The 23,902-nt window shown below is 43.2% G+C and overlaps 1 protein-coding gene across 1 annotated transcript in view; it reads right to left on the minus strand.

The window, feature by feature from the left end:
• Window positions 1-216: 216 nt before the first annotated feature.
• Window positions 217-23,902, minus strand: part of LOC311128241 (tenascin-like) — a 44,637-nt gene continuing 20,951 nt past the window's right edge. Inside the window, exons 3-29 of the mRNA XM_084160279.1 lie at window positions 22,115-23,428; window positions 21,309-21,572; window positions 20,848-20,963; window positions 19,807-19,960; window positions 18,586-18,855; window positions 18,223-18,408; window positions 17,914-18,003; window positions 17,297-17,560; window positions 16,360-16,767; window positions 14,441-14,905; window positions 13,457-13,732; window positions 11,132-11,404; window positions 10,582-10,854; window positions 10,104-10,376; window positions 9,339-9,644; window positions 7,661-7,933; window positions 6,656-6,782; window positions 6,059-6,198; window positions 5,579-5,698; window positions 5,255-5,398; window positions 4,745-4,875; window positions 2,889-3,021; window positions 2,610-2,761; window positions 2,364-2,460; window positions 2,026-2,187; window positions 1,659-1,822; window positions 217-1,401 (exon numbers count right to left, since the gene is read on the minus strand). Coding sequence (XP_084016405.1) covers window positions 1,291-1,401; window positions 1,659-1,822; window positions 2,026-2,187; window positions 2,364-2,460; window positions 2,610-2,761; window positions 2,889-3,021; window positions 4,745-4,875; window positions 5,255-5,398; window positions 5,579-5,698; window positions 6,059-6,198; window positions 6,656-6,782; window positions 7,661-7,933; window positions 9,339-9,644; window positions 10,104-10,376; window positions 10,582-10,854; window positions 11,132-11,404; window positions 13,457-13,732; window positions 14,441-14,905; window positions 16,360-16,767; window positions 17,297-17,560; window positions 17,914-18,003; window positions 18,223-18,408; window positions 18,586-18,855; window positions 19,807-19,960; window positions 20,848-20,963; window positions 21,309-21,572; window positions 22,115-23,428 — 6,686 coding nt within the window. The 3' untranslated portion in view covers window positions 217-1,290. The remainder of the gene's footprint in view (window positions 1,402-1,658; window positions 1,823-2,025; window positions 2,188-2,363; window positions 2,461-2,609; window positions 2,762-2,888; window positions 3,022-4,744; window positions 4,876-5,254; window positions 5,399-5,578; window positions 5,699-6,058; window positions 6,199-6,655; window positions 6,783-7,660; window positions 7,934-9,338; window positions 9,645-10,103; window positions 10,377-10,581; window positions 10,855-11,131; window positions 11,405-13,456; window positions 13,733-14,440; window positions 14,906-16,359; window positions 16,768-17,296; window positions 17,561-17,913; window positions 18,004-18,222; window positions 18,409-18,585; window positions 18,856-19,806; window positions 19,961-20,847; window positions 20,964-21,308; window positions 21,573-22,114; window positions 23,429-23,902) is intronic.

Raw genomic sequence — 23,902 nt, forward strand, 5'->3', positions numbered from 1 at the left:
TGTTTGTTGAATACATTTGCTATTTAAATTTTAGTCCTATTAGTTAATATGCTCTCAATCTGTGTGATGCATACTGATGAGTACTTTTCTCATGATGAAGGCATGAACACATGAACACTCAACACTGCCATCTGCTGTTGAAGAGAAACTTTTAAGTAAAGGGAAACTGGTATGTTTGACATAGGCAGCAAGAAAAGTGCTGACGCCTTTTAACAAAGTATATTTTATTGTATTGAGGGTTTCATATAGACATCTATTTTTCATTCAGTTGAAAACAAATGTCAAGCATAATTTAAACCGGTATTCAATGATGTCAGTGGTTAAAATCACTACCATGATCTTCTCAAGAATAGTTTTCCTGCTTTGTTGTATATGTGGACATACTGTTAATGAATTCCAATGGGTTGGAAATAATAGAAAATGTCATTTTAAATATCAATCACTCAACATTAAACAAATGATACCCAATTTAGTCAGTCCTGCCCTAAACTATCTTTTAGTATTTTTTTCATTTGTCCCCCTTTGATACATTCCCAAAATGTTTTGCATAGCAGCAGTCAAGTTTTCAAGACATTGGACTTACAAGAAGCAAAGTGTCACTTGTCACATAATGATGCGTTTTGCTTCATACGATGCATTTTGCATCATACGAGGCATTTTGCATCATCATGATGATGTGGCAAGTGACACTTTGCTTCCTGTAAGTCCAATGACTTGAAAACGTATCTGCTGACATGCAAAACATTGTAGGACTGTATCAACAGTGGACGAAAATATAGTTTTTGAGTGGAGTTTTCCTTTAACCTCGATACCTTTATTTCCCCGTCCCTCAATGTCTTGGGAGACTGAGGGATGTGGCATCAAGCCACGTTATTATTTCCATATGCCTAGCTGAAAAGTTCAATGGTGTCGTCTACAGTAATGTACAATGGGTTCTAACTGCTCATACAGTTTTTTTTATCAACAGCCAGAAAGAGAATGTGACAGTGTGGGAGAATAGGACATAAGAGCAAGAGTGAAACTTACAGTAGGACTCTTTTTACCCTTACCATAAAAATAACCGTAACTGAAATCTCCTTTCATTGTTTCACATTTCATAATCAAACTGCATTATTCTTAATTGGCATATTCAAATATCTTTGGACATAATATAAGGAGCCATATTTGGCTTGAACATTTTCCAATGAGCACAAACAATAAAACAAACCAAACACACAAAAGTGCTTATTCAGACCATTCCAAACCCTCCACCAAATTTCTTAACAATAAAACCATGTACAGGTATTAAGTCTATGATCTTTTCCGTCTGCTTTCAAAGTTTCTGAAGTTGACGGGTCTAATCTTCATCTCGACGAACTGGATTGAATGTTCGTGTCCCTTCCAATGGAACCAGTTGATACCCTGAAAAAAAGTATACTTTTTTTTACATGTATATATTTTACACACAGCAGTATTTCAAAATTATATGTAATAAATGAAATAATCTTGTTTCATACTCTGACCAGAATATAATATATGCACACACACACACACACACACACACACACACACACACACACACACACACACACACACACACACACACACACACACACACACACACACACACACTGATAGCAGAAAGGAAGTCAATACTTTGTAGGTCACACTTTCCGTACCTTGCTGTGACTATTGTCACCATATTTTCCCATGAGGTTGACACGATGGCAGTTCTTGTACCAGAAGGCACCCTTATAGGACAGGGCACAGTTGGTTACTGCAATGTCATTGTCATTGTCGTACGTGGAGAATGGCCGGCCATGGTGATAGGTCAGAGAGTCACCTAGGAAACAAAAGAAGCACATTGACTGGTGTGAAGAAATATGGATAGTTCAATCATAGTTATATTGTTTGTCTTTTATTGTGACTTTCTTTTACTGTAAAGTGTATTGGTATATTTCAATGGAATTTTAATGAAGTTAGATTTGATTATATTTTCTATGCAGGAGCACTAGTAAACACATCTATTATCATAATTGTCCTTACCTGCTGTGCCGCTGAACCCTCCTAAGTACATCTTGTAGCGGCTGCGTTGCTCTGCAATGGTGAAATTGTCATACTGAGCGTAGGCCGACTCCCCGTTGTCCCTCAGGTCCACACGCAGCTCGTACTGGCCTGCTGCCGTCATCTTATGGAGGTTGGCCAGACCTGAAACAACAGGAAATGAAATCACAGTGCCATTCCTTGTTTCCTATGGCTCAATTGGTTAGAGCATGGTGATGCAACCCCAGGATTGTGGTTTGACTCCTGCATGGGCCACAAATACTGAATAAAGAGAGAAAATTAAATACAAATAAAGGAGGGGTGGAGAGATATGGACTCACCAAACCAGAATTCATCATTCATGTCCCCAAAGCCAACGGTGTAGTTCCTCCAGTTCCTGAAGAACTCCAGCTTTCCATTCTGACGCCTCAGGAACACCTGTAAAGAGAGTTGACAGAACCTGTCATATACAAGCCCTGATGTCTTTGGTTTAGCTTCAGTGTTATCACAAACATCTAAAGGTCAATCCAATCAAACCTGGTGTTTAGACCTGTGTGTGTGTGTGTGTGTGTGTGTTTGTTCTTCACCATCCATCCGCCTCCGTCGGTGGTCATGTCACAGTAGACCTGGATGGGCTGGCTCTCGTCCCCTCCCAGGTAGATGTTGTAGGTGCCAGAGATCGTGTCTCCATTCAGCATAGCCTGCGAGCAGTCCTTAGGGTATCTGTACAAAACTCCAACTACACACACACACACACACACACACGTCAAAAACAGTGCACTACATAGGAAATAGGGCATCACTTGAGATCTGCCCATTTTAAAGCTGTGATGGTAAGGAGGTGGTGTGTGTAGCAGTCTACTTACTGGTGGTGAAGACGGTGGTGACGTGACGGCTCCGCTGGGCTCCAGCGATGGCCTGTAGCCTGACACTGTATTCTGAAGAGCCAACCAGCTCACTCATGCTGTACGATGTGGCTGTAGGATTCAGGACAACTTCCTGTATCAAATCAAATCAATCTTTATTCATAATGCAAAGCACTTTGGAAAATGCACAGTGAGGGAAAAAAGTATTTGATCCCCTGCTGATTTTGTACATTTGCCCACTGACAAAGAAATGACCAGTCTATAATTTTTATGGTAGGTTTATTTGAACAGTGAGAGACAGAATAACAACAAAGAAATCCAGAAAAAAGCATGTCAAAAATGTTATAAATTGATTTGCATTTTAATGAGGGAAATAAGTATTTGACCCCCTCTCAATCAGAAAGATTTCTGGCTCCCAGGTGTCTTTTATACAGGTAACGAGCTGAGATTAGGAGCACACTCTTAAAGGGAGTGCTCCTAATCTCAGTTTGTTACCTGTATAAAAGACACCTGTCCACAGAAGCAATCAATCAATCAGATTCCAAACTCTCCACCATGGCCAAGACCAAAGAGCTCTCCAAAGATGTCAGGGACAAGATTGTAGACCTACACAAGGCTGGAATGGGGTACAAGACCATCGCCAAGCAGCTTGGTGAGAAGGTGACAACAGTTGGTGCGATTATTCGCAAATGGAAGAAACACAAAATAACTGTCAATCTCCCTTGGCCTGGGGCTCCATGCAAGATCTCACCTCGTGGAGTTGCAATGATCATGAGAACGGTGAGGAATCAGCCCAGAACTACACGGGAGGATCTTGTCAATGATCTCAAGGCAGCTGGGACCATAGTCACCAAGAAAACAATTGGTAACATACTACGCCGTGAAGGACTGAAATCCTGCAGCGCCCGCAAGATCCCCCTGCTCAAGAAAGCACATATACAGGCCCATCTGAATTTTGCCAATGAACATCTGAATGATTCAGAGGAGAACTGGGTTAAAGTGTTGTGGTCAGATGAGACCAAAATCGAGCTCTTTGGCATCCACTCAACTCGCCGTGTTTGGAGGAGGAGGAATGCTGCCTATGACCCCAAGAACACCATCCCCACCGTCAAACATGGAGGTGGAAACATTATGCTTTGGGGGTGTTTTTCTGCTAAGGGGACAGGACAACTTCACCGCATCAAAGGGACGATGGACGGGGCCATGTACCGTCAAATCTTGGGTGAGAACCTCCTTCCCTCAGCCAGGGCATTGAAAATGGGTCGTGGATGGGTATTCCAGCATGACAATGACCCAAAACACACGGCCAAGGCAACAAAGGAGTGGCTCAAGAAGAAGCACATTAAGGTTCTGGAGTGGTCTAGCCAGTCTCCAGACCTTAATCCCATAGAAAATCTGTGGAGGGAGCTGAAGGTTCGAGTTGCCAAACGTCAGGCTCGAAACCTTAATGACTTGGAGAAGATCTGCAAAGAGGAGTGGGACAAAATCCCTCCTGAGATGTGTGCAAACCTGGTGGCCAACTACAAGAAACGTCTGACCTCTGTGATTGCCAACAAGGGTTTTGCCACCAAGTCCTAAGTCATGTTTTGCAGAGGGGTCAAATACTTATTTCCCTCATTAAAATGCAAATAAATTTATAACATTTTTGACACGTTTTTCTGGATTTTTTTGTTGTTATTCTGTCTCTCACTTTTCAAATAAACCTACCATTAAAATTATAGACTGATCATGTCTTTGTCAGTGGGCAAACGTACAAAATCAGCAGGGGATCAAATACTTTTTTCCCTCACTGTAGCTGTAAAATAGCCATTGGTGAGCGATTGTGGGGGCCAGTATGCGGACTAATAAACCCGTACCCGGACCGTGCCGTCGGATGAGGTGAAGGTGAGGATGTATCCAGTGATGGCGGCACGCGGAGGCTTCCAAGTGAGAGTGGCACTGTCTGTCTGGATGTTACTGGCCGCCAGGTCACGAGGAGAATCCACATCTACAGACACAAACATGGAGGTGGAAGGATCACATACAACACTATGTTAAACATGTGCTACATAATGATATCACAGATGTGTTAATATCGAATACATGGACAATACAATACTGCACTTCATTGAATTTATGAACAATAAAATACTACATCAGACTCAGTGCTCATATATATATCCTACACTGCCCCGTGTAGCTCAGTTGGTATAGCATGGCGCTTGCAACACCAGGGTTGTGGGTTCGTTTCCCACAGGGGGCCAGTATGAAAAAAAGTATGCACTTACTAACTGTAAGTCGCTCTAGATAAGAGCGTCTGCTAAATGACCCCCCCCCCCCAAAAAAAAAAAGTAAAAAATATATATAGCCTCTAATTGGAGAGCTACCCGTGGTGAATTCAGTGGTGGTGGTGCCACTCTTATGTGCATCCGTCATGGCGTACACCCCAACTGTGTAGTGGGTGGCAGGAACCAGGGAGCCCATCTCAAACTCCACCGTGTTTCCAGAAACATGCTCCATCACAGGGGACACTGCAGACATCAGAGGAAAGAGAGCAATATTACCACCAGGTTACCACCACCAACAGTCCTATTGTGCTGTGTCTATTTGGCTAGTGATGAGGGATACCATTGATAAATATACATCATGTACACAAATACATGTCAGCTCCTGGCAATCTGTGCCTTGGGCCTCTTGTGAAACACACACACCTGAATCTGCACTGTAGGTGATGACGTAGCCATCGACGGTGGCCAGAGCTGGTTTCCATAGCAGCAGGGCGGTCGTGTCTGTGACGTTGACAGCAGAAAGACCCTGAGGCCTGTCCAGAGCTAAGGAGGAGGAAAATACACAGCTTTGTTACAGACACAGGCCTGCAGCCACAACAGCTTCAGCAAACAAACACCGGTACTGACAGTATTATGACCTGCAAACAACCCCATACAATGATGTCATACTTTTTCCAGGAATAATTGACTGGGGTGGGACAGAGTAGAGGAGTACCATATGTGCTGTTGAGTATGAATGTACTAAGCTAATGATTTATGAAATGCTCATAATGTCTATGCATGACAGAGAATTCTGCCTATCCTCCTCATAGCACTGTGACTTGAATGTAAATGTATTATATCATTTCATGTATTTAGTAAAAGGTAAATTGTGTAAATGTATGCTAAAGAGTAGTCAGACACCTGTGGTGATGTTCTCTGTCCCCGGGTCACTATCCTCCAGGCCCTTCACAGCGAAGATGGTCACCTGGTAGGTCACTCCTGGCAACATGTTAGGCAGCAAGGCCTGGGTCTCAGTCCCATCTGCTAGCACTGTCATTGGGCTACCTGTTGATGAGAGGAAATATTGCATATATGCTACTTTACATTCTTCTATTCAAAAGTAAATAAATGTTCATTTATGTTAAATTGTACTGTTAAATCCACTTGAAGGAACTGATTTCATTTATGTTAAATTGTACAGTTAAATCCACTTTAAGGAACTGATTTCCTTTATGTTAAATTGTACTGTTAAATCCACTTTAAGGATTTAACAGTAGCAGCTGGAGATATTCACAGTTTTACACTAGTGTAAATGATTGTGTGAAGAAACCTTGTGATTACTCTATATTCCACTAGAGAGAGTGCTTTGTCCAATTTGAAAAAAAAATGGAGAGAAAATTCCTCCCCCTATTTACATGAAGCCGTTTTGAGGCCTAAAATACTATATAAATGCAATCCAATATCCTTATTATAATAGGTAGACTTTACTGCCACTATAAGATATAAGAGGCTATTCACTCACCTCCTTGGAGAGGCACATAGATGATGCGGTAGCTATCCACTCTGGCACGAGGCATGATCCAGTGGACTATGGCCGAGGACTCAGTAACTTCAGAGAAGCGGATGCCCCTTGGAGCGCCCAGGCCTGGCACAGCGATGAGGTCAGGGTTAAAAAGGCAAGCACAAAAATGAGAAAAGTTAGATTGATCTGTTTGAGTTTGTTTTTTGATCAGGAATCGATTCTACTGAGGTCAGTTTATTAAACGGAATAGGCCTATTGCCCTATGGTGTGTCAATATACACACTGACAAATCAGAAATGCACACAAAGACACACAAAATTCCATCTGCTGCTGAAAACAGGCAAAGGCCCACCACAATCACCTCAGCCAGAGTAGATTGATACGTGCTGCAACCTGCTGCAATCCACAGATCAACAGATGTGCATATCACACATCCCTATAGGCTAAAAAGGGGGCTCTTTAGGGAGCACATTTCAATGCATGAATAGTAACCCATGAAACTTTTGCCAAACATGCTACAAAAAGCAAAAATGTTTGCGTCTTTAACTCTAATCAATTTAGTGGTCAGTAAAATGTATAGGCTATGAAAATGAGACTATAAATGGGCATCAAAACACATGGACTTTGAGCTGCATTTAAAGCCAGGCATAAGAAGCAGCACAATCTAATGCAAAAACATGTCTCCATGTTTCATGGTGAAAAAGAGACATGCAAAACCAATTGTTAGGTCCCTTGATGCTCACAGGACTATTAGCACATCAAATAATGATCAGTGGCAATTTAGATATTTCCCTGAAGGCATACACCTTGGAAAAGAAAACCAGTGAAAACAAAAGGTATTATTACAAAACCCAGTCAAAACAAAGATCAGTATTGCATCTTGTAATCAAGACACCTGTTTCCAGAGTAACCAGACGAGAGATGTGAGATGCAGACCACATTGTGCTTCGGCATTCACTGATAGTTCAGACTGTCAGAAAATAGTCGCTCTATTAAAATACCTGTTCGAGCAACACCGGTAATTGGTTGGGAGCGCTGTTCCAAAGTGACACCGTACAGCTCGATTTCGTACTCGGTGCCGCCGGTGAGTCCCGTTAAAACCTTGGTTCGCTCGTCACCGAGGACGTTGACTTCTTGTGGATGCGCAAACTTTGTGGAGTCCCTAATTTTGATCACAAATCTATCAAACATGTCTTCATCCGCGGTCCAGGCCAGGCGAAAACTGTCTGAAGTGATGTCCGAGACGAACATGTGCTCCACTTCTGGCTCAGCCTCTGGTTGGAAAGGGAATTCAATTCGACGTATTTGTTGAGAAACATTCACCCAATTACTAGAAAACTAAATTGACGACGGCGACCAGATGGAAAAGGTGAGAGAGTAGGCCTCCTAGTTTTTGGTTAAATTCTCATGAACTTGCTACCACCACTCTGACATGCTTTCAAATCGTCAAGGTGCTTTGCATTCCTTCGTTATTTTATTGTGAAATAGACACGTTCATGGTTGTGGAGACATTTATTGACGTCAATTAGCAAAATCGACATCCGCAATCACTATTCTCCATGATTGTTGCAACAAGCCAAGGATTTTGGCCATAACAATCCATCCACACCTGCATGCGTCCTCAATGCCAGCCCTGCATTCAGTGCATTCAAAGGTAAAGAAAAAAATGAGTGGTTAGGTCAACTGACATGTCATGCTGAAAATGCCATGTTGATTTGTCTGTGTTTTCCTACTTATAGGCTAGGCCTATTATCCAATCAATGGTCCATAATCATCCTCAGACATTTTCAACTCGAAACAACTTAATGCCTTATCAGTCTAATATTTACAGGTGAAACTTAGATAAGGCTTGATTAGCCTACCTCAAACAATTCTTAGTGGTGTGACAGTGAAATGTGTCCACTGAAAATGGCATCCTTTACACCGTAACGTTCACAGTGTCACATTACGAGAAATCTGAGGGGAAAACACAGTTTAAAATATGAAAACATATTTTCATATTTTGAAGAGCGGAAAAAGCAGAGCACCACTTCTTCGCTGTAACAATTAAGCTTCAAACCGAAAACACAGGCAAGACCTCCATGATGCTTCAAACAGGAAGAGGATGAAGAACAGATTAAGAGTAAAAAAAAAAAAAAAAAAGAGTAATCAGATCGCTCTAGAAAAGGAAGGGAGATGTTGGAGGAGGTAGTTGGGTTGTGTGTTGAGGCTTCCCCACCAAAGCAAGGCATTGATGGCATTAATATCTCATCCTTTCTCAGAAGATTACAGTGGAAAGGTCTACTAGTTTTTGTGATACAGTATAAGTACAAGTTGGGAATCCATCACCCCATTGAGTAAGTAAAGTATACCTGTGTTTTCACTTCGACTGAATAGTGACCAATCCCACAAGCTTTCCCAACTGACACCTCACCGTGATGGAGAAGCCTCTTTGTACAGGGCCAAATCCTAACTCCAAGTTACTTGTGTGCATCTTAGGATTTCGACCTGCAGTGTGGCCAGAGGTATCATGCACCTTATTTTTTGAGGGGGCACTGATGACCGAATTCAATGTATTTGAATGAATTGAGAGAAAGATCATCTATATCTTGTATACCTTTTATCCTACAAATTGATCAAATTGGTAGGGGGCTCATGCCCCCTCATTTTCAACGGCGATGACGCCTCTGTGGGTGGTACCTGTCACAGCCACTGTGGTCAGTGGGCGGGAGACCAGCCCAGTACTGGATATCCCAGTCAGCCTGACCTCATAGCCTATGCCAGTGATCAGGCCCCAGATGTCCAGGAAGCTCTGGTTGCCAGGGACAGTGAACTCCTGAGGCTCCAGTAGCCAGCCTGAGTCTGACACCACTATGTGAAAGTGGCCAAAGCCACCAGTAGAGGGAGCCCCTTCCTGTTGTTGAGGATGATGCGCCTCCCAGGACACGCGGAAGCCGAATGGGGTGATCTCCGAAATGGTCAAGTTTTCCACTTTGGGTAATGATGCTGAAGGGAGCGGGAGTTTTTTGGGGTGAGGAGGGATAAGACGTGGTGAGAATACATATGGTAGTTGATGTGTGCAATGATTGCAAAAGTACTTGTAGTCTTCGGCACAGTAGAACCCCAATTCAATTAGGATAATCTAGTCATGCACATTGCCTAAATAGATTGATATCATGTTCATAAATGGGTGACAAACTCCTAATAAAAAACTGTGGACATATCATGTAGATACAAGGGGGTGTTGAAACACTAAAGTGAAGATTCTCATCCAAGAATATTGTGTCCAAAACACCTCTTTGTAATTTTCACTTGTACACTATTGAAAACCTGCAAATTAGTCCCGCTTAAACCTGGGTTGGTCCCTGGAGAGGTCATGTGCAATTATTTAGCTAATGGGACACACATTTCTGCCCTGTCAGTGTTTTAAAATATGTGTTAAGATATGAGTAAATGACATAGTACCTGTGACGGCATGGGCTAAAAGGGAAGGGGTGCGGCGGCCATGAGAAATACCGTACAGCTCAATGTCATAGTCAGTGGCGTCCACTAGGCCAGTGACGGTAATGTTACGGACCTCGCCAGATGGCGTGAACTCCAGTGTATCAAACAACTGTTCAGGGTCACTGACCCGGATAACAAAGCCGTCAAAGTGACCAGCCACTGTGCCCCAGGACAGGGTGAAGTTATCGGGGCTAGAATCGGACACAGCTATTGTGCCCAACTGTGGGACAGCCTCTGGACAAAAGAGAATAGTGATTTTGAATTAGGGGAGATGAGGAGTATGATATAAAAACTATGGTTGCAACTATAAAGTTATGATTATTTTCATAGTCTGGGTTTGACTGCTCATGAGCTAGTTAAGAGTAATAGCTTTTGAATTCAGAATTGTAATATGTTATAATGAAACATATGGAGAAAAAAAATACATGCGATGCAATACCTGTGGTGACTACAGCGAATAGGGGCTGCGTATTCTGTCCAGCGGAGCTGGCGTACAGTTTGATGTCGTAGGTTGTACTCCCCTTGAGGCCAGTCATAACTGTGTCGCGTGCCACTCCAGGCAGGGTGCGGCCCATGGCCTGCGAGGGCAAAGCAGACTCTCTGACTTCTACTATAAAGTTATCAAAAGCCTTCTCCCCCGTCCTCCACGACAGTGAAAGTCTGTCTGAGGTAACGTTAGAAACAACTAGCCTGGACAAGTCAGGCTCTGCAGCTACAGAGGAGAGAAAAATCAGCATTCATTCATTTTTTTAAGGGTGGCACACTGTTACTATCCTTTTTTTCCCCTCAATTTTCCATTGAATCCAGTGTCAAACACTTCAAGTGATCCAGATTATAATGAAGTCAATGGGTAGTCACCAAAAAATATTATTTTATATAATAATTAAGTGTGCTCAAGAAAAATTATCAAAAAAGCATTGTAAACGTCAATATGGAGCAAAGTAATAATGTGCTCACTCTGGCTTTAGAAATAAATAAAATAGAAATACCTGTTGATGCAATAATACTGACAGCATGGGTTCGCGATCCCTTGGCAATCCCAGTGAGGTAGGCTATATAGTCAGTGCTGGGCTTTAGCCCTGTGATGTCATGAGACATTGCATTCTGGGATATTTTATATTCCTTTGGCTCCTTCAGCCAATCTGAATCAATAATCTCCAGGACATAACCGTCAAACTCTCCCTCAGTGCCATTCCAGGAGATGGAGAAACTCTCGGACGTTAAATTAGATACATACAGATTGCCAACCACTGGCTCGCTCACTAAAGGAAGAAACAGTTATTGGATTGGAGCTAAAATGTGAAATGCAATATGCCTATTGTCTATGAAATCACTATTTTGGCTGCTACATATATTAGCTATCTAAGGGGGTGATAATAGATAATAGATGATTTTGTTTTGTTTATCAAAGATATAGGAGAATAATAAGTTCAATTTCACATGGCACTCACCTCACACCTGCCATTCTCGATAGTCTTTGAATATAATGAAAAATGAATGACATGCACGTTTTCATTCTGACAATACAATGGCAAGCTTTGGAGGTGTGGTGAAGACTAAAGAAAGGTGAAAATATATTGCAGTGTAACACATCAGAACTGATCATATTGTGTCACATGAATAATAATAGCATTTGTGCCATATAAAGTGTAAGTGATGTCATCATTATTCCAACTTAAGCCATGTCAGGACTAGCTCTTATTCTAAAAATAGATGTGCATTTTTTGTTCAGTGCACAGACAAGACAGAGTAAGACACTGACATAGACACAAACAGGGAGAGTGACACAGAGCCAAAGTGCCGGAGAGAGAAAGAAACTCAACAGGACAGGGTATCCATGACAATAAAAGGTTGCTTCAGATTTGCTAGACTTGACAAGTATGCTTTTTGACGAAAGTGTACGGTTGAATTTAGTGTCAAAACTTAAGGCAGGGGTCTCCAACTCCGGTGCTGGAGAGCTACTGGGAGTGTAATGTAAGGTTTTGTTCCAGCCCAGCACTAACTCACTTGTTTCAAATAATAAACTATTCACCTGTAGTTAGTGCTGGGCTGGAACAAAAGCATGGATACTCAGTAGCTCTCCAGGACGGGAGTTGGAGAACCCTGGGCTAGAAGACAGTGGACATGTTGTTGGTGAGATACTATATTGCCAAACCCAAGCAGGAGAGTCATTCACTTATGATGTTAATAACATGGATGGGTGATGATGTTAGAACACATTCCATGCCTTTGGAAGAGTTTGTTGACAAGGGAAAGAGAAAACTCTTATGTGCAGGGGAGACATTCACAAACAAGTTAAGAGTAGGACAATAATTTGCTATTTTTGTTGCACTGTAGTTGGAATAAACAATGTTTCACAAATATCATATCTAAAAGAGGAGTTGATGTTCTTACCCCACACATACAGTACATAGTATTCATTGTCACAGGAGGTTGGTGGCACCTTAATTGGGGAGAAACGGGCTCGTGGTAATGACTGGAGCAGAATCAGTGGAATGGTATAAAATACATCAAACAAATGGTTTCCAGGTGTTTGATGCCATTCCATTTGCTCCGTTCCAGCCAGCTGTTCTCCCCTCAGCAGCCGCCACTGTTCATTGTATACTATTAGGCCTACATTTCCAGTCTCTCTCGTACTGAAACCAATTCATAGACATCTAATGTCACTCAGCCGTTCTGGCCACTCAGTTAAAGCATGACTCCAACAGGCAAACAAGCTATAGGTTAAGGGGGGGGTTGATGGAATGATGACGAATGGACACTGTTTAATGTGGATGGGAGGGAGGAGGTGTTGGTTGGTTTTCTTTTTCAATCATTGCAGCACATCAAAACTCACCACGATGCATGTAATGGGAGGAGGGGAGGGCTTCATGCACTCAGGTCATGGGATTGAATGTGAGGAGGGGGCGAGACAGGGTGAGGTTGGTCATTTGCGGGCAGCTTGCTTGTTTCAGTTATAGGGTAAAGGTTTGTGTGGGTGATGCCCAGCACCCTGCCCTGTAGTGAAAGACTGACAGAGTGGCTGGAGGGTAAGAATGACATATGGCATGGTGTTGTTAGAATGAAACATTGTCATTGGTCATAAAAGGCTCAATTGAAGGGTTACGTCAGTGATCTTGCTTGCTTGCTACGTGCAGTGCTGTGGATACTTGAATGTGAATGGAAACAGGCAAGTGTGTGTGTGTGTGTGTGCTGTTCACCACAGATCCTAACCGAAATAGAGAGAAATTGCTCAAAAGGCAGAAAAAAATAACAAGTAAGAAAGAGAGAGGGATAAGGACAGAACCTTGGGGGACACCTCCATTCGCAGGTACCTGTAGTGACTTCAGTATACACCGGCTCCTGGAAGGAGCCCTGGCGGAGCCCGTACAGGCCAATCCTATACAAAGTGTTAGGACTCAGGCCAGAAATGCCCAGGTTGAAGGCATCAGCCGACAGGGTGAGGTTCTCACTCTCTGGACCTCCCTCTAAGTTTGTCACCTCAATGACAAAGCTCTCAAACTCCCCGTCCTCGGGAGTCCAGTACACATTGAAGCTGTCCCATGTCACGTCAGAGACTGTGAGGTTGGCCACCACAGGCCTCAGCTCCTCTAGCAGACAAACAGATCATAGTACAGTCAATAAAATATACAGTATATGAAATATATCATAAATCGATATTTCACATCATATTATATTTTATATCCCATAATCAGGGATCATCAACTAGATTCAGCCATAGGCCAATTTTTTTCTTGAGCGGATGGTCAGGGGGCCAGAACATAATTACAAATCATTTGTATACCACAAATTGACTGCAAGAAGCCCAAACAGATATACTATTTGACTAAAACAATCATTTCAAACCTTGCTTGCATTTATATTTGATCACATATACTGTATCTCTCTATTATGCATGCAAATACTTAGAATAGAATAGATTTCCAAAATTGAAATCACTTGGAGCTGACTTGCTGGAGTTTTTAGTCTTTTATGTCCAACAATAAAAAATTAAAATACAACAACAAAAAAACTTTGGGGCAAATAAAATCAACCGAGGGCTGAAAGTTAGGGAACCCTGCCATATATATTGCATATATTTCACATCAACTATACAATGTATTGCAGGGATTAAACAGTGATGTGTTTCAGCAGCACTTTCTTAGTCAGTTATGATGACACAGAACACATGAATACAAAAACAGATGGAAGAATCAGAGGATGTATGAAATTAATAAGGATAGGATGGAGGGAGGGATAGAGAGAAAGATGACTGATGGTTATGGATGTCTATGGCAAATAAACACTGCTCCATGTACCTGTATTGGCAAAAGCATGAAGAGGCAGAGACTGCTCCCCCTCCACCTTCCCATACAACGAAACCTCATAACGTGTCCCAGGGGACAAGCCTTCTATATGGGTCTTCCTGGCACTTCCTGGTACCATGGTCACATGAGCTTGTGCCATCCCTGACAGAGCATTCACCTCCACCAAAAAGCTATCAAAGGCTTCATCTGGGGCTGACCAGGCTAGCCTCACGCTAGTGGGGCTCACGTCTGTGACATTGAGGTCCCCTAGCGTCTCCAGGCTGGATCCCTCTGGTTCAGGTTCAGCCCCAGAGGGGAGGTCCCCCGTGGTGTACAGAGATGTAGACGTAAGCCCCTCTGTGATCAGAGGAGCCAGGGGAAGGACTGTTGGATGAACAGCTCCTGTGTCAGGAGACTGTGTTGTCTGAGCGCTTTTGACACTCAGTGCGACTACGTCAGTAGAGGTAGACTTGGGTGCTAAATTAAAGTACATTCAAAAGGATTAAATGTGTAACCTGTAACCTCTAAAGGGGCAGAATAAAAACAAAAAGAGTGGTTAACCTGTGGGAAGAAGATCTGGTTAGAAGAAATAACTGGTGGAGTAAAATATTAATCATAAATACCCACAAAAGCATAATGATTGATTACAGCAACAAAAGGTACATTGTCTTTTGTCTCATTTTCTCCCATTGAGGTTTGGAAGGGATAATTCTGCATTCATCATTCATCAACATTTTCTCTCTATGGTGCTGTGCAGGTTCTCTTGTTGTCAGGGACCATAAACTTCCACATGCATCGGAGACGTACATTTACACTGAGCAGCTCATGCATTAATGGCCCCTGAACGAGGGCCATTAATTTTTGAAGGTTCCGAATAGTCCACCGTAGTGACAGTACCCAGTACACTTCAAATGGATGAAGAAGCCATGCACTGCCAAAGTTATCCAACAACTTTCTCTATGTTCCAATATCCATATTAGGTTACCTCTAGTGTACCATGCAAGTGTGGATATTGGAACAGAACCCTGGTCGAACACCTTAGAGTTTGATTCAAGTCTTGTTATTTCAAGATGCATATGTTCTTTTAACATTGTCCTTTGCAAGCAATACTGTAAACATTTGAGGATGAAAATGCAATGTGGATGGGATCGCAAGGAATGACAGTGAAGTGGATGAGTTTGTTGGCACAGACATACAGAGAAAAAAATGGTTGCTTTTAAAAACTCTAATGAAGGAGGAAATTGGTGTGCAAATGTAGTCTAATTGACTTTTCTGGATGTCATGCTGATCTGGAGGGAAACAGTGGAGACATGGTGACCTCTCTGAAGTAGCCATTCCGAGGAATACACAGATTTTCTTAATGCTTTATCTCTTCAGCTAGAAGGTATCAACTTTTCTGATAACAAACCTCTTTGGGGGGGGGGGGGGGTTCCACAAGGTGTTTTTAAACAACCCATAGATAGCATTGTTGCTGACATAAAGTTGCAAATTATGCCCTGCAAATGACAGCATTTACAGTCACAGTATCCATTGCTATATTTGCTATAACCAATTTTAGTATTGTCCTTCATCTGAATTTCTCTGGAATAGAGAAGGCATGGATTCCTCTTCATAGTTTGAAAGCAACACTTTCCGTTTTAGGATTGCCGTCCTCAGCATGCAAGAAGTGACTGGATGGAATGAAGCCAAATGGTCATTTTGTAAAGATGGTATTATCTCAAACCCTTAATATCATGCCATGCGTACTGATCCACTGCAGTTTAAAATTGCAATACCTTCATGCAGAACATGAAAGGCTTGGTTTTGAATTTCGCAACTCTTTTGTTCAAATCCTGACTTTGTTATCCAGGTAGGCTTAAAATGAGCAACGTTCAACAACAAAGGGATATCTATTGTACTGAAGGCATACAGCCCAAAAGTAAAGCATATACCTGTAACGGTGACTGCTTCAAGCGGGGAGGATCTTTGGCTATTGCTTACTCCGTAAAGCTTTACTCGATATTCTGTGGATTCCCTCAGGCCTTGAATTCTAGAACCTTTGGCATCTCCACGGAGATGGACCTCTTTTACATCCCATAATCCCAGAGTGTCTCTACATTCTAAAATATAACTATCATAGGCAACATGTGCCTTTGGTTCCCACGAAAGTTCAAATCCTTCGGACGTTACAACTGAGACAGTCAGCTCTCCCAGCTCATCCTCGAGCTCAAGCCCCACCCCTGAGATCTGTAGGTCTGGGTCGGAGGGGTCTAATGACACAAAGCTAATGATATTGTCTTCCGAGCCTATGGGAGTGGTAAGCTCAGGGACCGGGTTGGCTATGTAAAACGTGAAAGAGGCTACAAGAGAAACACAAAGGCACAAATTCAGATAAGGGAGACATTTAGAGATTGTGTGTCTTTCTGCACTGTTACTGTTGACCTCAGTGTTGTCTATTTTTGTCCCACTATTAAAGTAAGTTGTAGCCTACAACTACCGGATCCTTGCCCTTAGTAATTCCACATTCTTCTGTCAAATATTGGTATGTATCTGAGGAAATTTGTGTTGTGAAAATATGTTTAGGTTGGTAAAGCTGTTGCAGATGTCTTTATCTTTTAGGATTATAAAATGCAATTCAAAACTGTTAGCAGTGCAATAGGATCCATACGTTTAGCACTTGCTGAAAGTTTCCCACCAGAGACTATGTTTTTTACCCAGACCTGAAACCAAATCTATGACTTCAAATTGGCAAAATATTATTGTATACTGGAAAATGGCTATTTGCAGAGAGCAGAACTGAAACTACTTTCTTAACGGCTCACCCATACATGTTTGTGCCTTGCAATATGAGGGTGGAGTCAATTGTGAAGATCCTGTTTCAACCCTCACCTGTAGATGTGGACAGGGTGGCAGGTGTGCTCTTCTTTGAGCCCCTCTCAGCAACCAGGGTGATGGTGTACATCATGTCGGGGGTCAGGTTGTTGAGGTTGTAGGTGGTGGCTGTTCCAGGGACCTCCACCTCCTCCCTCCGGCCATCCCTGGAGATGTACACCAGCCTGTAGATGGTGTTCTTGGCTCGTGGTCTCTTCCACACCAGGGTCATGCTGGTCTCTGTGGACTCGCTCACTTCCAAGTCCTTGGGCATATCAAGGTCTGTGGAGGAAAGTGGTAAGGTTTTCAATCAGCGATGATCAAGCCTTTGGTAAAATTCATAGGGTAGTGAAAGTATAAACATTATTTTTCTGTTTCAACAATGGATAGTATAGTGCTTTCATATTTCATTTTGTTGTAGGATAGTCCTGAGGTTTAAATGTTATTTTTGCAAGTTTGTTTCCCAAACCACTTAGAAACATCAGAACCTCATAAATCACCTATGTTTGCCTCATATTGTTGCCTAATGTTATATCTACAACTGCAGAGTGTTTGTGGTCAGTTATGGTGGTGGATATTTGGACTCCTGTTGAACAGTGGCTATCCAATGAAAATGTGTCAACGTATGCTCTCACTGGTTGCTGCGTTTGTAGTGGCAGGCAGGCTCTCCCTCTCGTTCTTCATGGCGGTCACACCAATTCCGTACTCTGTACCCGGCTTCAAACCTGTAATGGAGAAGAACAGAGATTAATTTGAGTACCTGATTACCTGATTAGCTTCAGTCCTGCAATCGAGCAGAACAGAGATGGATTTGAGTACCTGATTTGATTGACATCAAGGGTAACAAAGTTGTGTTTGTCATAGCGAATCCTAACTTGGGAAAAGCCCTTATACCTTCTACTGACATAATTGCATGTTAGGATTTGGTCATGGTTGACCCTCACCAGTGATAGTGGCCTGAGTGTTTTCTCCTGACCCACGGGGGAACACCTCTTCGCCATGGGAACCCCCAGAGATAGGGCTGTACTTCACCCTGTAGCTGTCAACGTCTGCCTGGCTGTTTCTCCACTCCAGTGTGACGCTGTCGTCTGTCTGGCCCAGGGGCTGCAGGTCCTTGGGGGCGTCCAGGTCTGTAACAATGCAAGAAGACTGTTGACAGTCGACTCTTGATAAATCCAAGCGCGCATGATGTTATCAGGTACACTTTAAAAAAGGGACTGGACATGGAATTGAATTGGGACTGTAAAAATGTAGTGTACTCAAACACAGTTTGCACTTATCAAAAGTGGATAAAATAAAGCCCCTACCTGTGGTGAATATCTCAGTGACTGGATCGCTGGTGCTGTCTCCCCTCCTGGAGACCAGGGACACCTGGTACTCAGTGTCTGGGCTGAGGCTGTCAATGCTGTACTGTTTGTCTGTGGTGGACAGGTCCACGCTGGTCCTCTCTGTGGGGTCGGAGTAGGGGCCGTAGGACACGGTGACACCGTCCACCTGAGCCACGGGATGGAACCAGGTGACCAAGCCTGAGCTGTCTGTCACATCACGCACCTCTACCTGCCTGGGCCCATCAATCCCTGGGAGAAAGGGACACAAGGAATACAATATGTTAAGGATGACTATTGCTGGCTCATTCATCCCCCATCCTCTCCCCTGTAACTATTCCCTAGGTCATTGCTGTAAATAAGAATGTGTTCTCAGTCAATTTACCTGGTAAAATAAGGATTAAATAAAAAGGGTGAAAGTATGTGCTGTTTGTTATGGACAATGATCACATAAATGTTTTAAGTGCTCCCTTTGGGCTAGAGACACAAGGACACAAGGAGTATTGGTTTTATTTTAACTACATTTTAAGACCTGCACAACATTGCTATAATTATGGCATAACCAATGTCATTAACTGTTTGGTATGTGATGTCACTGATCTGTGTTCTGACATGACCTTTGGTAAGTTCCTGTGTTTATTTACACAGGAGAAGTTTCTCAATTCCATGCTGTGGTGACTTCACTGGGTGATATAGGCCATAGGTTCACACTGTATAAATCACCTACTTCTATCATTCCTCATTCCTGAAAGCTGTGCTGAACTTAAGCCTGTATAAATAAATTACGCATGAGTCAGAAGTAGAAGATATTTATAGGCTCCATCAACGAGGAATTGTAAATTAAATGGCTTTTCCATGGACGAGGAGGTAGCATGGTTCACACTAGAAACCCATTTGACCTTAATGTATGGAGTAACAGTGGGCAGTAAAAGCTAAGGTAAACCCTTGTTAAGAGCTTATGGCAGGGCTCCTTGAAAGATAAAAAAAGTCTATTGTAATATGCAGGCTGGGCTGAAATTCAGCATTGTTCACTTTTGCAAAAAATACTGTTGACCTCTACGGGATCGGTGTCCCTATACCGGGATGGTAGCTGCTCAATATGCAATATGTGACTAGACTAGTTGTAAACAATGCCAACTTTCCGGGACATGTCTTTATATGGGCAGAAAGCTTAAATTCAATTAAAATGTGGTGTAAGCTTACTGGTAGTGATGATTTTAGTAGACTGTGGTCCCCTAGTATTGTTCTTGATGATGCCCACTGAGACCTCGTACTCCTGACCAGGACCTAGCCCTGACTGCTCATACAAGGTCTGGGAGGATGGAAGGGTGGTCAGGGTTTTCCCACTCTCCTCTTTCTGAAAGGACAAATACATACTGTTTTTAATATACAATTTCTGGATTCATACATAAGACATAGCCTACTTACATATCCAACAGGCTAACTGAGGTAAGCCACATCAATGTGTCAATCAACAAAATAAATATTTCACACAGTTAATGTTGAGTTAAACAATAACAATTGTTACAATATTTCATTTTTCCATGGTTATTTTAGCAGGTCTTTGATTGCCTCATAAGAATGCTGCAAACAAAGCTCATTTGGCCCATAGTGATAGGGATGAAGTGCTGATCATGGATCACAGGTCCTTAAATGTTATGTATGGGGCAATAAAAGTCCAAGTGCTGAGGAGAATGGGATAAGCAATAAACACTGCTGAGCATGTCCTGGCTGCCAGAGACCTCCTTGAGGAATGTTTAAACGAGGATACAGCCCTTTGTGAAAATGAACTTGGGGACATTAAGAAGAGTTTCATGGGTTATGGCTGCCCAGACCTTTGCCATTAGCAGCTGAGCAGAAAGTGTGCAAGTAACAATAAGCCCTTAGATTTGTGATCTGAGGCAATGCACAGTTATTTTCCACGTACCAGTTCACATCAACGTCATTCTTCAGTGTAAAGTACAGCACACTTCGGTAGTGTAAAAGCAATTTGTGGTTTATTGTGTATGTTTCATTTTTAACATTGTTATTTTGAGTTGTCTGAATTGAAAAATGAACAACCCCAACCGTGATAGTTACTGCTACTTCACTGGACATGATAAATAGCCAAGCATTTCAAGAGCAAAGCCAGCTTGTGTAAATCTGTCATCTTGTCCCTGCTGTTTAGTGGAATTCTAGGCAAGACCCAGCAGAGATCGCTTGCAGAGAGATGGATAGATTGCAAAGAGATATGGACAGACTGACCATGTTGCGGATGTAGAGCTCCCAGGCATCAAAGGGAATGTCCAGCTGATCCCACAGCACCTCTACTGATGTCTCCCTCACTGATTTGAACTTCAAGCCTTCTGGTTCTGGCAGATCTGGCAGGACAGAGAGACACAATAATATGTTATGCCTGATGACAAAACCTTGTGCATCGAGACAGTGTGTGGTTTCAAACCTTGAAAAGCATCAGTCAAATCTAGTGGTTGTGTTGGAATCCCTTATTCTTAAAAGGAAAGCCTTGTGTAAACATTGTGCTGTGAAATGTTCTCCACTGGACTGAATACCATTCTGATTACAGTTAATATGTGCAAATAGGTTTTTATACTTTTATACTAAAGTGGATCATATTGCCATGAACCCAGACTGCTCAGGGACCCAAGTTTTCAGATCTTAGGCAAGATGTCTTATTACGCGAGCTTCGTTAAACGGGCATGACCTACGTGTGGCTACCCTGGCGCTGATTGGGATGCTCTTTTTGTTGCTGAGGATGGCATAGACGTTGATCAAGTACTCGATGCCAGGCTCCAGCTCGCTGACAGTGGCAGCAGTCTTGTCTCCGGCCACTGTGAACTCCTGATACAGACCCCCAGGACCATTTGGCACATAGGTGATCAGATACTCTGTCACCAGCATCTCATTATTCCAGGTCAGGTCCACTGTCTCAGTGGTGACCTCTGTTACAATCAGGTCCTTTGGAGGGGAAACTAAAGAGAAAGAGAAAGAAAGAAAATAGAGGGACAGAAAATAGTTATATTTTTGTCTGAGCTTTTTATTGTCTCAGACACTAAGTTTCCCATGCCCTCAATATAATAATATATAATATACTGTATATATTTCATTTAGCAGACACTTTTATCCAAAGCCACTCAGCCACTAACAATCCTCTACACAAAGCTAATGCTTTCCCCAGAATCACATCTGGTAGTGGTTTGGACCGCCAAAGATCTTTGAGACAGAAGTACAGACAACTGAAATGCACAGCTTTTGGCATCAGAGGAAATCATAGATGGAAGTTTTAATCCTTTTCGCAAAACCCCATTGAAATTAATTTAAATGGTTTCTCTTATTTGGGGATTTTATTACATTAAGAGTATAAAACATAACGGAAAAATAAGTAATTGGATATAATGTGGCATTCAACCAGCACATGGAAATATCAAGCATACAAAGTTAACAAATGAACTAAACTCAATTATCCCGTTTTTTTCTCTCAAAGAGTGGGTCAGTTGAATGAAACCATTCTTACCTTCTGAGCAGTCTTCTCCAATGTATCCCTCATCACAGAGACATTGTCCATTCACACAGCGGCCCTTGTCCTGGCAGTTGTTGAGGCAGCTCAGCTCTCCGCAGTTGTCTCCCATGTATCCCTCCTCACAAATGCACTTCCCATTAACACAGCGCCCCCTGTTGTTGCAGTTATCAGGGCAGGTGAGTTCAGAGCAGTCGTCACCCGCATAGCTGTCCTGGCAGACACATTTGCCATCCACACAGTATCCCTGGCCCAGGCAGTCATTGGGACAGCGCTTCTCACTGCAGTCTTCCCCTGTGAAGCCCTCATCGCAGACGCACTGTCCGTCAACGCAGCGACCGCGGTTCAGGCAGTTGTTGGGGCAGCTCAGCTCGCCGCAGTCCTCACCAGTGAAGCCAGCATAGCAGACACACCGGCCGTCCACACAGTCTCCACGGCCGTAGCAGTCCGAGGGGCAGGTCATAATACTGCAGTCCTCTCCACCAAAGCCTTCATCGCATACACACTGTCCGTTGACACAGCGGCCCCGGTTGAGGCAGTTGTTGGGGCAGGAGAGCTCAGAGCAGTCCTCTCCCTGGTAGCCTATGTCACAGTGGCACTGCCCATTGACGCACTGTCCCCTGTTGTGGCAGTTGTTGAGGCAAGCTAGCTGGCTACAGTCCTCTCCTTGGTAGCCAGCATCGCAGATACACATGCCATTGAAGCAGGTACCTCTATCGTTGCAGTCACCAGGGCAGGTGAGCTTGGAGCAGTCCTCTCCGGTGTAGCCAGTGCTGCAGACACACTGGCCATCCACACAGAAACCATGACTCATGCAGTCGCTGGGGCAGGTTGTCTCCCCACAGTCCTTCCCGGTGAAACCTTCTTCGCAGTAGCAGGTTCCGTTGACGCAGCGTCCACGGTCATAGCAGTCGTTGGGGCAGATGAGTTCGGAGCAGTCGGAGCCCGTCCAGGGCTCTTCACACACACACTCCCCATCCACGCACTTTCCACGGCCTAAGCAGTTGTTCAGGCAGTCAGTCTGAGAACAGTCCTCTCCAGTGAAACCCTCGGCACAGACGCAGACCCCGCCAATGCATTGTCCGTTCTCACCACAGTCCACTTTGCAAACCTCAAGCAAACAGTCGTTCCCGCCAAAGCCCTCGAAGCAGATGCATTTCCCATCTACGCATCGACCTTGGTCCTGGCAGTCATTGGGGCATTCAGACTCGGTGCAATTGGGTCCCTTCCAGCCAGGCTTGCAAATGCAACCACAGGTGTCAGCGCTGTAGTTGCCACGGCCATTGCAGTAAGGCTTGGTCGCCACCTCACCTAAAGGAGCAGAATTTAGTGATTACAACCCTCTCAATCATAACCCCGCCCCTCATCCCCCAATTTACTTCTCTAACAAATGCCATTTAGAAATGTTGTAATCAAGTATTATCATCATAGGCCAGAGACATGTTTGAAAACCCAATTATGTCCTGAATAACAATCTTCTAATCAGCACAGAGTATGTCTATGCTTCGATTTTCATTCAATTTTGAAGAGCATTTTTCCCTGTAAAAGAGAAAGCACTGCTAAGCCCAACCCCACATTCAATTCCATTGAAGCTTCCCAGAGGTTGAGTAAAACTGATGTGCCTCTGAAGGAAGGGGACGTGATGAGGTGACAGCCGTCCTAAGCATGCTATAATATATCAGGATTTCTCAACCCTTTGTCATTCAAAACCACCTAAACTTGTCCCAATTATACTATTTTCAGTATCATAACTGTTTTGTTGTGTTTTCTAACCCTTTATTTAGG

The sequence above is a fragment of the Coregonus lavaretus genome, assembly GCF_964263955.1.
Source record: "Coregonus lavaretus genome assembly, chromosome: 4".
NCBI lineage: Eukaryota > Metazoa > Chordata > Actinopteri > Salmoniformes > Salmonidae > Coregonus > Coregonus lavaretus.